The 14,067-nt window shown below is 38.1% G+C and overlaps 1 protein-coding gene across 3 annotated transcripts in view; it reads right to left on the reverse strand.

Annotated features, from left to right (window-relative positions):
* LOC119557015 (AF4/FMR2 family member lilli) overlaps positions 1–13,447 on the reverse strand; it is a 53,316-nt gene extending 39,869 nt beyond the window's left edge. The window contains exons 1-2 of one of the 3 annotated variants that reach the window (XM_037869552.1): positions 12,816–13,447; positions 7,646–8,564 (exon numbers count right to left, since the gene is read on the reverse strand). In XM_037869552.1, coding sequence (XP_037725480.1) covers positions 7,646–8,279 — 634 coding nt within the window. In that variant the 5' untranslated portion in view covers positions 8,280–8,564; positions 12,816–13,447. Of the gene's footprint in view, positions 1–7,436; positions 7,562–7,645; positions 8,565–12,815 lie in introns of those variants that run through there. The other 2 variants (XM_037869561.1, XM_037869576.1) reach the window with 2 other exon arrangements.
* Between the last annotated feature and the right edge of the window lie 620 nt (positions 13,448–14,067).

Below are 14,067 nucleotides of genomic sequence, written 5' to 3' on the forward strand. Positions count from 1 at the left end.
CAGTTTTGGGTCCCCGTATTGAAAGCCCGCTGGAAATGCGGAAAATTTGAACATGAAAAGGGGGTAAAATTTTGACCATCGTTAAATCGAAATATTTTAATGTAGAATATAAGAGAATTCAACCACAAACTCAAAAAGGTATGCCACTTCTAAATCGGAGTCCAAATACACAAGTTATGAAAGTTAGAAGTGCAGTTTTGGGTCCCCGTATTGAAAGCCCGCTGGAAATGCGGAAAATTTGAACATGAAAAGGGGGTAAAATTTTGACCATCGTTAAATCGAAATATTTTAATGTAGAATATAAGAGAATTCAACCACAAACTCAAAAAGGTATGCCACTTCTAAATCGGAGTCCAAATACACAAGTTATGAAAGTTAGAAGTCCAGATTTGGGTCCCCGTACTGAAAGCCCGCTGGAAATGCGGAAAATTTGAACATGAAAAGGGGCTAAAATTTTGACCATCGTTAAATCGAAATATTTTAATGTAGAATATAAGAGAATTCAACCACAAACTCAAAAAGGTATGCCACTTCTAAATCGGAGTCCAAATACACAAGTTATGAAAGTTAGAAGTGCAGACTTGGGTCCCCGTATTGAAAGCCCGCTGGAAATGCGGAAAATTTGAACATGAAAAGGGGTTAAAATTTTGACCATCGTTAAATCGAAATATTAAATTGTAGAATATAAGAGAATTCAACCACAAACTCAAAAAGGTATGCCACTTCTAAATCGGAGTCCAAATACACAAGTTATGAAAGTTAGAAGTGCAGTTTTTGGGTCCCCGTATTGAAAGCCCGCTGGAAATGCGGAAAATTTGAACATGAAAGGGGCTAAAATTTTGACCATCGTTAAATCGAAATATTATAATGTAGAATATAAGAGAATTCAACCACAAACTCAAAAAGGTATGCCACTTCTAAATTGGAGTCCAAATACACAAGTTATGAAAGTTAGAAGTGCAGACTTGGGTCCCCGTATTGAAAGCCCGCTGGAAATGCGAAAAATTTGAACATGAAATGGGGTTAAAATTTTGACCATCGTTAAATCGAAATATTTTAATGTAGAATATAAGAAAATTCAACCACAAACTCAAAAAGGTATGCCGCTTCTAAATCGGAGTCCAAATACACAAGTTATGAAAGTTAGAAGTGCGGGTTTGGGTCCCCGTATTGAAAGTCCGCTGGAAATGCGAAAAATTTGAACATGAAAAGGGGTTAAAATTTTGACCATCGTTAAATCGCAATATTAAATTGTAGAATATAAGAGAATTCAACCACAAACTCAAAAAGGTATGCCACTTCTAAATCGGAACCCAATTACCCAAGTTATGAAAGTTAGAAGTGCAGTTTTGGGTCCCCGTATTGAAAGCCCGCTGGAAATGCGGAAAATTTGAACATGAAAAGGGGGTAAAATTTTGACCATCGTTAAATCGAAATATTTTAATGTAGAATATAAGAGAATTCAACCACAAACTCAAAAAGGTATGCCACTTCTAAATCGGAACCCAATTACCCAAGTTATGAAAGTTAGAAGTGCAGTTTTGGGTCCCCGTATTGAAAGCACGCTGGAAATGCGGAAAATTTGAACATGAAAAGGGGGTAAAATTTTGACCATCGTTAAATCGAAATATTTTAATGTAGAATATAAGAGAATTCAACCACAAACTCAAAAAGGTATGCCACTTCTAAATCGGAGTCCAAATACACAAGTTATGAAAGTTAGAAGTGCAGTTTTGGGTCCCCGTATTGAAAGCCCGCTGGAAATGCGGAAAATTTGAACATGAAAAGGGGGTAAAATTTTGACCATCGTTAAATCGAAATATTTTAATGTAGAATATAAGAGAATTCAACCACAAACTCAAAAAGGTATGCCACTTCTAAATCGGAGTCCAAATACACAAGTTATGAAAGTTAGAAGTCCAGATTTGGGTCCCCGTATTGAAAGCCCGCTGGAAATGCGGAAAATTTGAACATGAAAAGGGGCTAAAATTTTGACCATCGATAAATCGAAATATTTTAATGTAGAATATAAGAGAATTCAACCACAAACTCAAAAAGGTATGCCACTTCTAAATCGGAGTACAAATACACAAGTTATGAAAGTTAAAAGTGCAGTTTTGGGTCCCCGTATTGAAGGCCCGCTGGAAATGCGGAAAATTTGAACATGAAAGGGGCTAAAATTTTGACCATCGTTAAATCGAAATATTATAATGTAGAATATAAGAGAATTCAACCACAAACTCAAAAAGGTATGCCACTTGTAAATCGGAGTCCAAATACACAAGTTATGAAAGTTAGAAGTGCAGTTTTGGGTCCCCGTATTGAAAGCCCGCTGGAAATGCGGAAAATTTGATCATGAAAAGGGGTTAAAATTTTGACCATCGTTAAATCGAAATATTAAATTGTAGAATATAAGAGAATTCAACCACAAACTCAAAAAGGTATGCCACTTCTAAATCGGAGTCCAAATAAATAAGTTATGAAAGTTAGAAGTGCAGTTTTGGGTCCCCGTATTGAAAGCCCGCTGGAAATGCGAAAAATTTGAACATGAAAAGGGGCTAAAATTTTGACCATCGTTAAATCGAAATATTTTAATGTAGAATATAAGAGAATTCAACCACAAACTCAAAAAGGTATGCCACTTCTAAATCGGAACCCAATTACCCAAGTTATGAAAGTTAGAAGTGCAGTTTTGGGTCCCCGTATTGAAAGCCCGCTGGAAATGCGGAAAATTTGAACATGAAAAGGGGGTAAAATTTTGACCATCGTTAAATCGAAATATTTTAATGTAGAATATAAGAGAATTCAACCACAAACTCAAAAAGGTATGCCACTTCTAAATCGGAGTCCAAATACACAAGTTATGAAAGTTAGAAGTGCAGTTTTGGGTCCCCGTATTGAAAGCCCGCTGGAAATGCGGAAAATTTGAACATGAAAAGGGGGTAAAATTTTGACCATCGTTAAATCGAAATATTTTAATGTAGAATATAAGAGAATTCAACCACAAACTCAAAAAGGTATGCCACTTCTAAATCGGAGTCCAAATACACAAGTTATGAAAGTTAGAAGTCCAGATTTGGGTCCCCGTATTGAAAGCCCGCTGGAAATGCGGAAAATTTGAACATGAAAAGGGGCTAAAATTTTGACCATCGTTAAATCGAAATATTTTAATGTAGAATATAAGAGAATTCAACCACAAACTCAAAAAGGTATGCCACTTCTAAATCGGAGTACAAATACACAAGTTATGAAAGTTAAAAGTGCAGTTTTGGGTCCCCGTATTGAAGGCCCGCTGGAAATGCGGAAAATTTGAACATGAAAGGGGCTAAAATTTTGACCATCGTTAAATCGAAATATTATAATGTAGAATATAAGAGAATTCAACCACAAACTCAAAAAGGTATGCCACTTCTAAATCGGAGTCCAAATACACATGTTATGAAAGTTAGAAGTGCAGTTTTGGGTCCCCGTATTGAAAGCCCGCTGGAAATGCGGAAAATTTGATCATGAAAAGGGGTTAAAATTTTGACCATCGTTAAATCGAAATATTAAATTGTAGAATATAAGAGAATTCAACCACAAACTCAAAAAGGTATGCCACTTCTAAATCGGAGTCCAAATAAATAAGTTATGAAAGTTAGAAGTGCAGTTTTGGGTCCCCGTATTGAAAGCCCGCTGGAAATGCGAAAAATTTGAACATGAAAAGGGGCTAAAATTTTGACCATCGTTAAATCGAAATATTTTAATGTAGAATATAAGAAAATTCAACCATAAACTCAAAAAGGTATGCCACTTCTAAATCGGAGTCCAAATACACAAGTTATGAAAGTTGGAAGTGCAGTTTTGGGTCCCCGTATTGAAAGCCCGCTGGAAATGCGGAAAATTTGAACATGAAAAGGGGTTAAAATTTTGACCATCGTTAAATCGAAATATTAAATTGTAGAATATAAGAGAATTCAACCACAAACTCAAAAAGGTATGCCACTTCTAAATCGGAGTCCAAATAAATAAGTTATGAAAGTTAGAAGTGCAGTTTTGGGTCCCCGTATTGAAAGCCCGCTGGAAATGCGGAAAATTTGAACATGAAAAGGGGGTAAAATTTTGACCATCGTTAAATCGAAATATTATAATGTAGAATATAAAAGAATTCAACCACAAACTCAAAAAGGTATGCCGCTTCTAAATCGGAACCCAATTACCCAAGTTATGAAAGTTAGAAGTCCAGATTTGGGTCCCCGTATTGAAAGCCCGCTGGAAATGCGGAAAATTTGAACATGAAAAGGGGGTAAAATTTTGACCATCGTTAAATCGAAATATTTTAATGTAGAATATAAGAGAATTCAACCACAAACTCAAAAAGGTATGCCACTTCTAAATCGGAGTCCAAATACACAAGTTATGAAAGTTAGAAGTGCAGACTTGGGTCCCCGTATTGAAAGCCCGCTGGAAATGCGGAAAATTTGAACATGAAAAGGGGTTAAAATTTTGACCATCGTTAAATCGAAATATTAAATTGTAGAATATAAGAGAATTCAACCACAAACTCAAAAAGGTATGCCACTTCTAAATCGGAGTCCAAATACACAAGTTATGAAAGTTAGAAGTGCAGTTTTGGGTCCCCGTATTGAAAGCCCGCTGGAAATGCGGAAAATTTGAACATGAAAGGGGCTAAAATTTTGACCATCGTTAAATCGAAATATTATAATGTAGAATATAAGAGAATTCAACCACAAACTCAAAAAGGTATGCCACTTCTAAATCGGAGTCCAAATACACAAGTTATGAAAGTTAGAAGTGCAGTTTTGGGTCCCCGTATTGAAAGCCCGCTGGAAATGCGGAAAATTTGAACATGAAAAGGGGGTAAAATTTTGACCATCGTTAAATCGAAATATTTTAATGTAGAATATAAGAGAATTCAACCACAAACTCAAAAAGGTATGCCACTTCTAAATCGGAGTCCAAATACACAAGTTATGAAAGTTAGAAGTCCAGATTTGGGTCCCCGTATTGAAAGCCCGCTGGAAATGCGAAAAATTTGAACATGAAAAGGGGCTAAAATTTTGACCATCGTTAAATCGAAATATTTTAATGTAGAATATAAGAAAATTCAACCACAAACTCAAAAAGGTATGCCACTTCTAAATCGGTGTCCAAATACACAAGTTATGAAAGTTAGAAGTGCAGTTTTGGGTCCCCGTATTGAAAGCCCGCTGGAAATGCGGAAAATTTGAACATGAAAAGGGGTTAAAATTTTGACCATCGTTAAATCGAAATATTAAATTGTAGAATATAAGAGAATTCAACCACAAACTCAAAAAGGTATGCCACTTCTAAATCGGAGTCCAAATAAATAAGTTATGAAAGTTAGAAGTGCAGTTTTGGGTCCCCGTATTGAAAGCCCGCTGGAAATGCGGAAAATTTGAACATGAAAAGGGGTTAAAATTTTGACCATCGTTAAATCGAAATATTAAATTGTAGAATATAAGAGAATTCAACCACAAACTCAAAAAGGTATGCCACTTCTAAATCGGAGTCCAAATACACAAGTTATGAAAGTTAGAAGTCCAGACTTGGGTCCCCGTACTGAAAGCCCGCTGGAAATGCGGAAAATTTGAACATGAAAAGGGGCTAAAATTTTGACCATCGTTAAATCGAAATATTATAATGTAGAATATAAGAGAATTCAACCACAAACTCAAAAAGATATGCCGCTTCTAAATCGGAACCCAATTACCCAAGTTATGAAAGTTAGAAGTGCAGTTTTGGGTCCCCATTATGAAATCCACTGGAAATTCGAAATTTTAAAGTTTTGTACAATTATGGCAATTTAAATTTTTTCAATAGTGCCCAATTAAAAAAACCCTTTAAATCGAATAGGAAAACATTTTTAATTTAAGAAATTATGACTATCTTGTCTAAAAATCTGCGAAGATATCTTATATGCAATCCCTTCCGCTTCATGGTTGACATTTAACCAATTCGCAGCCAAAAATTTAATTGAATTCGAAGCGGAAATAGCACCGTTAGGCCTCGATCGGAGCCACAAGACATATAATTTAATTTGTACGCACTGTGGCGCGCTTCCCAGCGCCAACATTGACACACTTTGGGTGGTCTTGGCGCGCTGACTTAATTTTGGCAAGCCGGCGAGGGAGAAAACCTAAAGCCAAATAAAAAAAACCAAAACCAAGAGAATAAACCAAAAGTCCGACCGCACTCACGTCCAATTCGAGGCGAGTAATCGATGAGACGTGCGATGGCAGCCCAAAAACAGAGGTGCATGCATGCCACCTGTTGAAAGGGCGCAGCCGGAGTGAAAAGTCTTCGGGTCTCCGTCTCCGCCTCCGTCTCCGGACGATGCACTGCATCATTTGCAGCTGAAATTTCAATTTCAGCCTTTTGGCAGCCTTTCAAAAGAGCGGCTGACTTCGGTCGGTCGACAAAACTCAAGTAGACGGCGGGCGCCAAGGCGCCAGCTAAAAATTTGCCAGCGAACGGCATTAAAGTGCGCGAAAATCTCATTTTATTTCTATTTTATTTATTGAGCCATTAGAGAGGGGCGCAGGAGTTTGGCTGTCAGCTCATTCACAGATTAATTTTGGCAATTTATAGCCGGCGAGATAGTTTTTGAGTAACTGCATCATGGACATATTCGCAACATGGAGTGCGCAGACCGTGAGTTATGTAATGAGCGGGGAGGGAAAATGAGGAGGGGGAAGGACGCCCGATCGCCAATTTGACTCCCATGTTGGCGACAGACTAACAGAAATGTCACGATACCCTGGGAAAATGAACCGTCCAGCGTGAGTTATTGATTGGTATTGGGGGGAGTTGGGCCACTATGGTAGATTTTTAACCATTACAAATATTTCAGTTAAATGCAATAGCTTAAATAGTTGATTGACACCAAACATGGAGTGCATTTTTCTTTCGAGTGTACAACTTAATTGCAGTTTTTGATAGTTAAATGTAAATATATACTCAATTGCATTTATTTATTTTGAATAAATATTTTAGATACTCGTTAGAAATGTTAATTAAAATTTTTCATAAAAAATATCGGAAAATTAAAATAAAATTTCAAGAATTGATATATTGAAATAAATATTTTTTTATGTCGGTAGCATTTTCTTACATTTAAAGGAGACTGAGATGTTATAGAAGAAAAGAGAAACTCTAGCCCTTTGTAAAATACACATAAAGTTATTATGCGAGTTGATGTACTTATAACTGTTTGAATATCTTTAAGATACTTTCAATATAATACCACATTTAGATTGAGATGTATCATTTACTTTGTAAATATTGATTTTGTAAAAAACTATCCTATCTTTAAGGATTACATTTTTAAAATTTTTTTAATTTAGCTAAATATTTCTGTAGAACTATTAGCACTCGACAGTCAAGTTTTAATGACCATATGAGGGACCACTCACCTGTGCCATTGCTGCCGAACCAGAGGGCAACTAGGTCCTCACTCGGCGGCGTATGGTGGTGATAGGGATTGCCGTACAAATAGGGACTCGGGTAATCGAGCAGGACACGACGCGAGCCGGGCGATGAGGACTCGGCTGGAGGGGTCAAATGATATTGGAGTAATAATGGTGGATGGGTTATAAAGTGGCTGGTGCTTTCGAGTCCTTACCCTGAGCTAATTGTGCAGCGTATTCGGTGGCCTTTTGCAGATTAATTCGCGGTCGCGGCTTGGCAAGAGCTTGTTGTTGCTGTTGTTGCTGCTGCTGCGGTGGCACCACAGTATTATGCTGTAGTTGTTGCTGATCTTGTTGAATGGATTGTTCAGTTGTCGGGGGATTATTTGCAGCCGCTGCTGCTGCTGCCGATGAATCCAACAGCAATTGTTGAACCTGGAGTATGTCTACGTATTCATCCAATTCCACCGAGGGTGGTTGTTGCCCCGAAGTGGTTGCGTCAGTGGGTGGTGGTGGTGCAGCACTCGAAGTCTGATAATAGCCGAAAGTGGGTCCAGAGGCTGGGGCACTTGCCACCGCAATGGGTGGTGCAGGTGGCGGTGCAAATTGCAGGGGATTCCGACTAAGACCCAATAAAGGTGTTGTGGGTGTATTCAGAGAATCCTGTGATGGGGCTGCCGTGGAATTTGCCGTTGCCGGTGGCACTAAGCTGAGATTTTGTCCAGGTAAGCCAGGTGAGTTTGTGGCACCTGCCACAGTTGCAACTGATGATGTTGTGGAACTCGCCGACGGATGCTGTTGTTGGCTGCCTACAATCAGTTCATTTTGACGCCGCATTGTCAGCAACATTTTTGTGGTTTAGCGCCTTGCACGTTGATCGATTCGAAAATAAAACGAAATATTTTGAAAACAAAAAATTTAAACACAAACGTATTAACCAAAACTCCATTTGTTTGGTGAGCAATCACTTTGTTGGTTAATTTAAATTCAATTGACACATTTTGTCGTACTTTGTTCACGTTTTTGCTGTGGTCAGCTTGATTGATTTTCACTGTATATTTTTTTAAAGATCAAATCAGTCTTGGCCAATTCACTTTGATTGGGGTTTTTATATGATTGAAGTTTTCGCAAAAGCTGAAATATAAGAATAAATATTTGAATTATTTTATGGACAATAAGGTTTAGATTTCTGTTAAAAATGTTAAATATTTAACTGAATTTTACCTTTTTTAATGTATTTTCTTTGATTTGTAAATTCTTGTTTCACCCTTTTAATCTTAAACTTATTTGTATAAGTAAAACACCGAAAAACATTCATAAAAATGTTTAGGGTAAATATGCACTACAGTAGATAAACACTCAGATTTTAATAATCACAATATGACACTTAGATTAAGAATTCTATAAGATATATATTTTGTCAAAATTGACCCTCAAAAATACACATTTATATAGATCTCAAAAATGTTGACCAAAAATATGCCCAATATAATTTCACTTTGCCGTCGGCAATTTATTTATTTTATATTCGATGCTTTTATTTTTGTTGGCTTCAAATTTTTGCCAAAGAAAAACTCTCGGTCATTTTTCACGCTGTTGTTTGGGCTTTTGCTTAATTTTAATAAATATTTTTGATTTTGAAAATGATTTTGATAAATTTGTTTTGGCCTGACGCGCGCGATGTAGTTATTTCGGCGATTTGTTTTTTTGTGTTCGATTTATTTTGCCAAAAGTTTGCGAGACGAGCCGTTGAGCCGTCGAAACGCTACTGGCGCGAGCGGTGAAAATTGAAAATGAAAATGGGAAACTCGGGCCATCGGTAAAAAAAATAATGAAAACGGCGGCAAATCGGCTGCGTCGGCGTCGGAAGCATCGGAAAATGCCTGAAAATGTGTGTTTAGCTTTTGGCCATCATCTATTTGCCGCCCGAACGCTGCTGTGTCTGTCTGCGTGTAACTTTGATTCTTATTTGTACTGAAGCATCTGCTGGCTGAACTCTCGCTCCTGGCCCACACACATTTCTCTCTCTCGATTTCTCGCCCAATTTCCCTGGCCCATCAGTGTGTGTGTGGGTGGCTGTTTGAGAGTGAAAAGCCGCATTTCCGATTTCGAGAGGAGCAAATGTCAACAATTGTGGGTGGCGAGTGGTTGGGAGCGAGTGTGAGAAGCGCTGAGCATCGAGGAGATGGGGCAAAAATGAAAATGCCCAAGCAATCGCGGAGGAGAGCGGAAAATGTGCCACTGAACTTGCCAAAATCTACGTAATAGTTGTGCATTATTGCATGTGTGTATTTCGCAAACGTAATTCGCTTATCAGCGTAGATAAGCCATTCGATTTTCGGCTTTCACTTTCCATGCCCATTGGCGTCATCACAGGGCGTATGAGTAATTTATGGTAATTATTCATACGCCTAGTAGTCTCTTGGTAGAGTCCAATTAAGTTAATTCATTAAAATTGTATTAAAATTAATTAAATATTTATTTATAGGTCGAGTTAAACCAGATGATTCAATTAAGTTTCATTAAGGAAAATTCTTAAATTTTTTAGAATTTCAAATTTTAGTTATTATGTATATTTAAATTAAATCTTTATTTAAGTAAAAAAATTTTAAGTTTTTATTTTTCGTTTAGTAATTATTAAATATTAAATTAAGTTAAAACTGTTTATGACAACTAGTCGTCAAACTAAAGATTGTATCGAGCAGGACTCAAATCATTTTCATTCTTGGAAACATATCGGAAGCATGTGAACTGATCAGATGGTGCTTTAACCTATTGAACTTCACCTGCTCACCGAAAAGAAAACCTCCGCTAGCAACCTATCACTTATCAACTGACATTTGGCCAAAATGTTGTGGAATTCCTGAAATCCAAACACTCGAAGGGCCAAAACACCGAAAACTTTGAAAAGTCAAAAAAAAAAGACAACATGCTAAATGCTAAAACGCCCCCGTTTCCTCGCAAAATGGCAATTAGAGTTGCACAGTGGAAGCTTCGTCCCTGCGACGACATTTAAAGGTTAGAGGTTGCGAGCATCAATCAAAAAAGCAACAACGAAAATGTAGGGCCCTTCCCACTCAATATGCTCTAGGTAAAACAAAAGAGCAATAATATTAAGAATCATTATGAAAGGACAGCAGCGACTGGCAGGTGAAAAATCAGGAGGCCGGTGGGCTTATAACATTGAGGTTATCCAAGCTGGACCTGTTGATTGCCTGCCTTTATTTCGCAAAAATGCTACACTTGTACTTCAATTTCCTAGTGGAAATCATTTCTGGCGTGGGCGTGTAAGAAAATGCTCTACTAGGATGCTAATAGATGCGATTAAACGCCCACGTTGTCAGATACCATTGACTGGGAGACGATGATGAAGTGGAGGGCAGCAGTCTAGCTTAACAGCAGAAGCTGCACAGTGGGTTGTGGGTACAGTGGGAATTTCGAATATTTTTGTAATCCTACAAAAACAGGAAAAGTAACAAAACTGCCATTTTTGCTTCAAAATGTAGTTAATTGTCAAAAGTCTGAGTTTAGTACAAAAAAAAAAAGAACAAAAGTATATAAGTTTGAAATGGGCTTCAACACAAAATGTAGGCGTATGGCAAACCTAGAAAATATTTATCAAATAATTTTAAAGCGACAAATACATTCGGCAAAATATTTGGAAATTTGAAAAATAAACAATTTATTTTGTAAATTTTTTTCTATTAAGTTGTTTAACATAATTATAAGATCGTAATTAAATCAAACTTAATTTTTAGACCCAAAACTTGCAACCTTAAAGAGTCTTAAGAAAATTTAAAACTATTAAATGCCAACATATTTATAAATTTTAGATACCTGAAAGGTTTTAAACATTTTTCAATTAAATGACTCAGGCCCACTGTGCAGGAAAAGCTAGAAGCCACTCGAACTTTCCACTTGATAAGAGCATAGGGAGCGTAGATACAGGATGCTGATGCTTTGCCCTTTTGCCAAATGCCTGCCACGTGTGTGGGCTGTCCTGTTGCTGTTGCTCCTGTAGCTGTTGCTCCTGTTGCTGCTGCTCCTGTTGCTCCTTGCCGGTTGTTATTGGCCAATGGCAGACGAAAAGTTCGCGGTCATATTCGGATATTATATGAATGAGTGGAAAACGAATTGACCTTATAATGAAAAAAGCTCCCGTGACGTGGGGCTCAACTCGAAATTCATTCATGAGACGTCCCGAGTTCTGTTAATAGAGAACAGGAACTATGGAAGCTCCCTTGCTATCCGATTGAACTTTGGTATTTGAGGAGTCCTGCTCCCCTTTGCTGAAACATTTTGGGTTCACTTCAAATGTCAGCTGCGACTCCATTTTTGCAGGGAGCTTTAGCTGGAACCGTTAAGTCGCAGTGTTTAATTAGCCCGGCAGTTTTAACTTGTTGCAGGAAATTTGCGGGCGCCTATTGCCGGTTGACCTTAAGCAAACAGGCCCCCCACACATTTATTTCCGCCCATTTGCAGGAACATGTGTGCGCGACTTTTAACCTTTTATTGTGGCAGGGCTAATTGATTTGTTTCAGGCACGTGTCGCGCTCCAGGAGTGGGAAGTCACTTCGTGTGGGCCTTGCATGCCAAAGTCTTTACTATCTTACATTCAAAAGTAACTGAATAAGAATATCCAACAAGTCAGAAGGCTTTTACAAAGGAAGTGCTTGAGGGCACTTTTTTTATATTGGTTATGTTTATAAGGAACTTTTTTGTTTCTATTTTAAAAATATATCCTTTTGACGACCTTTACAATATTTTTTATAACTTATTTATAAATTGGTAAAAAGTATACAAATTTTCGGCATTATTAGATAAATTTTATTAGGCTAAAAAGAAATAACTCATTCTTATTTTTATGAATCTTTCAATGAACTTACAATTATTTCTAGAATATTCGGTACCGTTAAAAAAACCCGATTTGTTTTAAATTCCAAATAGAGTGCCAATGATTTTTGGATAAGACTGCAATAAAGTTTTAAAGTTTGAAAAATGTTTTCCCTGCAATATGATCTCATTTTTGTATTTCACCTGTTTGTAAAATTATAAACGTGAAAATACGTAATACCTACTACAAGAAATGATTAATTCGTTGTTAAGACATTATATAGTATATACTCCAATACCAATTAAATTATTAGGCTTTACAAATATACTAGAATTTATTGATATAAAAGAAATAAAAACAATACGGCAGTTATAAATTTAAGTGGGGTCCAATTTCCCCGCCATTCATATATGAGAAAGCTTTATTTTCGCCCCAATTAAAGGCCATTAGAGACCATAACCAACGAGCTTCTTCAAACCGAGAACTACCCGCCCATCCGTGACCATTAATATACTTGTTTAGATGTCGATGGTGGAAGCCCAGCTACTTACCAGCTATAAAAAGGCAATCAGATGTCGTCGATTCAGAACCAAGCCGGCGACAACAGAGCACGCAAGCTAGTCAGAAAGCTAGTCCAAAGAATCAAGATTTGGGCGCGTAAATAGGCAGGATCGTTGGATCGTTGGATCTGCTTTTCCTCAGGAGTTTGCCGGTCGAAAAAGGGAAGCGGGGGGACGGGGATCGCGACTGCGTTTGTAATTAATTACGAGGCGGGCCAAAAGGCGAACGCACGCGCGACTTGCAACCACCACTGCCAACTGCAACTGCAACTGCAACTACAGATGGCCAAGGAGCGATAAGATCCGGCTATAGAACGTGGCCAAGTCAAAGGAAGCGACCGAGCTACTGCGATTACGCGAAAGATATATCCACTGGCGGTGTAATCGCGATCTTTTGGCTTTTGCGAAACTCGTTCCCGGCTTCTTCGCAGATTATGCAATTTTGATTTGAAACACGCAATTTGATGGGCTGGCCAAGATATTGGCTTGGCTATGGGCTATCTTTCGGCTTAATTCGCTTAACGATCTCATGCACAGGGCGCGTAAATCGGTGCTGTATATTCCTTCTCCCTTTCGGATTTACTGTGCCAACTTATTAGACGATAATTTCCTTCCGGTTGCGATCCGTTTTTTGCGATTCGACTCGTCGTCCGACTGTCAGCGGTATAAAAAAATACGGTTTGCTTCGCTTTGCTGCGCTGCCTTGACTGTCTTGCCTCGGTTTCACTGTATCCGTATGATGTATTTGTATCTGTGAATGTATCTTTGGAATTGCAGAGTGTGAGTGCGGCAGTCGTGGGCCGATCATCGCCTTACTTAGAGATCTGTCGCCCAGTCGAGATGCCTCGTCTTAGTAGTGTTGTTGTTACTGCCGTGTGTGGGCACAACTGTACATGCGAACGGGCTAAGATAGCCGTCCCTGTCGCACACATGAGCGGAGGATTGCCGGTGGGGCAAGACAACAACAAACAACGAACAACCAACACCGAACAACAAACAGCAAACACCACAAGCCACACACGCAACCCCCGCAACGCCTCACAAAGTGCTTTTCTCTCTCGCTGAGCTTCTATCGCCCATTAAAAGGCTCCAACACCTTTGGATTGCTCTTAAGCCGTTTTCCTACACTCAAAAGAAATCTAGGAACTATAGTCCTTAGGCTGTAAGTCTTCAGGCTGGATTCAGTAATTATCCAAAAGAAACACCTATTCTAAACATTAATTTGATATCTAGTAATAAGTGT

This window comes from Drosophila subpulchrella, chromosome 3R, assembly GCF_014743375.2.
Source record: "Drosophila subpulchrella strain 33 F10 #4 breed RU33 chromosome 3R, RU_Dsub_v1.1 Primary Assembly, whole genome shotgun sequence".
Lineage (NCBI taxonomy): Eukaryota > Metazoa > Arthropoda > Insecta > Diptera > Drosophilidae > Drosophila > Drosophila subpulchrella.